The sequence below is a fragment of the Aplysia californica genome, unplaced genomic scaffold (assembly GCF_000002075.1).
Source record: "Aplysia californica isolate F4 #8 unplaced genomic scaffold, AplCal3.0 scaffold00176, whole genome shotgun sequence".
Classification (NCBI taxonomy): Eukaryota; Metazoa; Mollusca; class Gastropoda; order Aplysiida; family Aplysiidae; genus Aplysia; species Aplysia californica.
The window spans coordinates 801,140-802,650 of record NW_004797446.1 but is presented as its reverse complement, the minus strand read 5'-3'; the positions used below and the strand labels follow the sequence as shown (position 1 = coordinate 802,650).

Below are 1,511 nucleotides of genomic sequence, written 5' to 3'. Positions count from 1 at the left end.
TCTCTCTCTCTCTCTCTCTCTCTCTCTCTCTCTCTCTCTCTCTCTCGTTGAGAGGCACGCGGTTGTGCGATACCTTCAGCCGCGCGAGTCAGCGGTGGCAGGGTCACGACACGATACACGGTCTCCCGCCTCCCGCACTCCCGCCCAAAGCAGCAGTCAAACAAGCGGCACGGCGGTGTGTGTGTTGCCTGGTGTGTACCCGCTCGTCCTGGCTCCGAACTCGCTTGATGTGTGTTGATGTTGCTTTGCCTCCACACAGTACACACATAATTTGGCTAATCTGTACTCCCATGGTCTTGTCCAGGCCTGTGCACACATTTAGCCAGTCAAAAACTACAACAACGAGTACTAAACATCCAGTCCAGTCTCTGCTTATATTATACCGGCACCAAGATGAACGCCAGAGTAGAGACAAACAGTCTGATTGCCGCTGTAAAACAGAATCCAGTCATTTGGGATAGAAGTTTAGAAGCCTACAAAGCCAAAAAAGCCACAGCAAATGCATGGAACGAGGTATGCTCTACTGTGAACGCCGACTTCAAGGATATGAATATGAAAGAAAAAAATCGCTATGGTAAGTGGCTACAATTTTAAATTTATATGGAAGAGACTAGCCTTACTTAAATGATGACCAGACTGACCAAAAAATAGGCCTACCGAATTGTAAATATTTAGTTTGTTGTACCAAAAGTATTTGTATTTGAGACGAAACCAGGTGCCTTACTGAGAGTACATGTTTAAACCTGAATAATTACTAATGAGACTTGTTTTCAAATTAACATAAGATAATTACGGCTAGACTGTCAGGCTAGCCGTTCTTTTAAGTAATGATGGCTGAATTGTAATATATATTTAGTTTGCAATGCCTAAAGTATTTGTATTTCAGACAAAACCGAAAGGTGCCTTACTGAGTTGCAAGTATTTTAAACCAGAATAATTACTAGATCTAGATATAATGAGACCAGTGCCCTCAACAGGTTTTGAGTCAATAGGGCCAAACCAAGATAATACGGCTGGACTGGCAGTCTAACCGTACTTAGCCACTTTGAATTTATAATATCAGAATTTCTTGAAGAATTCCATAGAGACTATCTTTAAGAGATAGGTTGCAATTTTGAAACACCTAGGACGTAGAAATACAAAAGTGTATTACATGTGTTCTCTGTTTGGGTGCCAAATTGTGGAACTGAGAATACTATGTATTTTGAGGGGACAAAAATCTGCTTATGATCCTGGGAAACAACATACAAGACACATGATCAGTGGCGAAGCGTATATTGAAATTATCACTGCTTCCCTTCCTAATTTTGAAACACTGTCGCAGTCAAATTCCCCCATAACGTAAACCTCTTAAATTAAAAGTAAAAAGACGTTCATAATCGCAAATGAACAGTAAGCCCAACAATACGTTCAAAACTGTTTCATTGCCACAGAAATATCCTGCTCACCCCTTTCGGGCCATTCCATAAGCAGTCACAAGCTTTGAAAGGTTAAGTAAGCTTAAAGTGAGG

At 41.4% G+C, this 1,511-nt stretch overlaps 2 protein-coding genes across 2 annotated transcripts in view; one reads left to right on the top strand and one right to left on the bottom strand.

The window, feature by feature from the left end:
- Positions 1 to 1,511, bottom strand: part of LOC106011751 — a 19,181-nt gene that overhangs the window by 5,477 nt on the left and 12,193 nt on the right. The gene's annotated exons all lie outside the window — the stretch shown is intronic.
- LOC101853937 overlaps positions 106 to 1,511 on the top strand; it is a 5,941-nt gene continuing 4,535 nt past the window's right edge. The window contains exon 1 of the mRNA XM_005098250.3: positions 106 to 574. Coding sequence (XP_005098307.1) covers positions 394 to 574 — 181 coding nt within the window. The 5' untranslated portion in view covers positions 106 to 393. The remainder of the gene's footprint in view (positions 575 to 1,511) is intronic.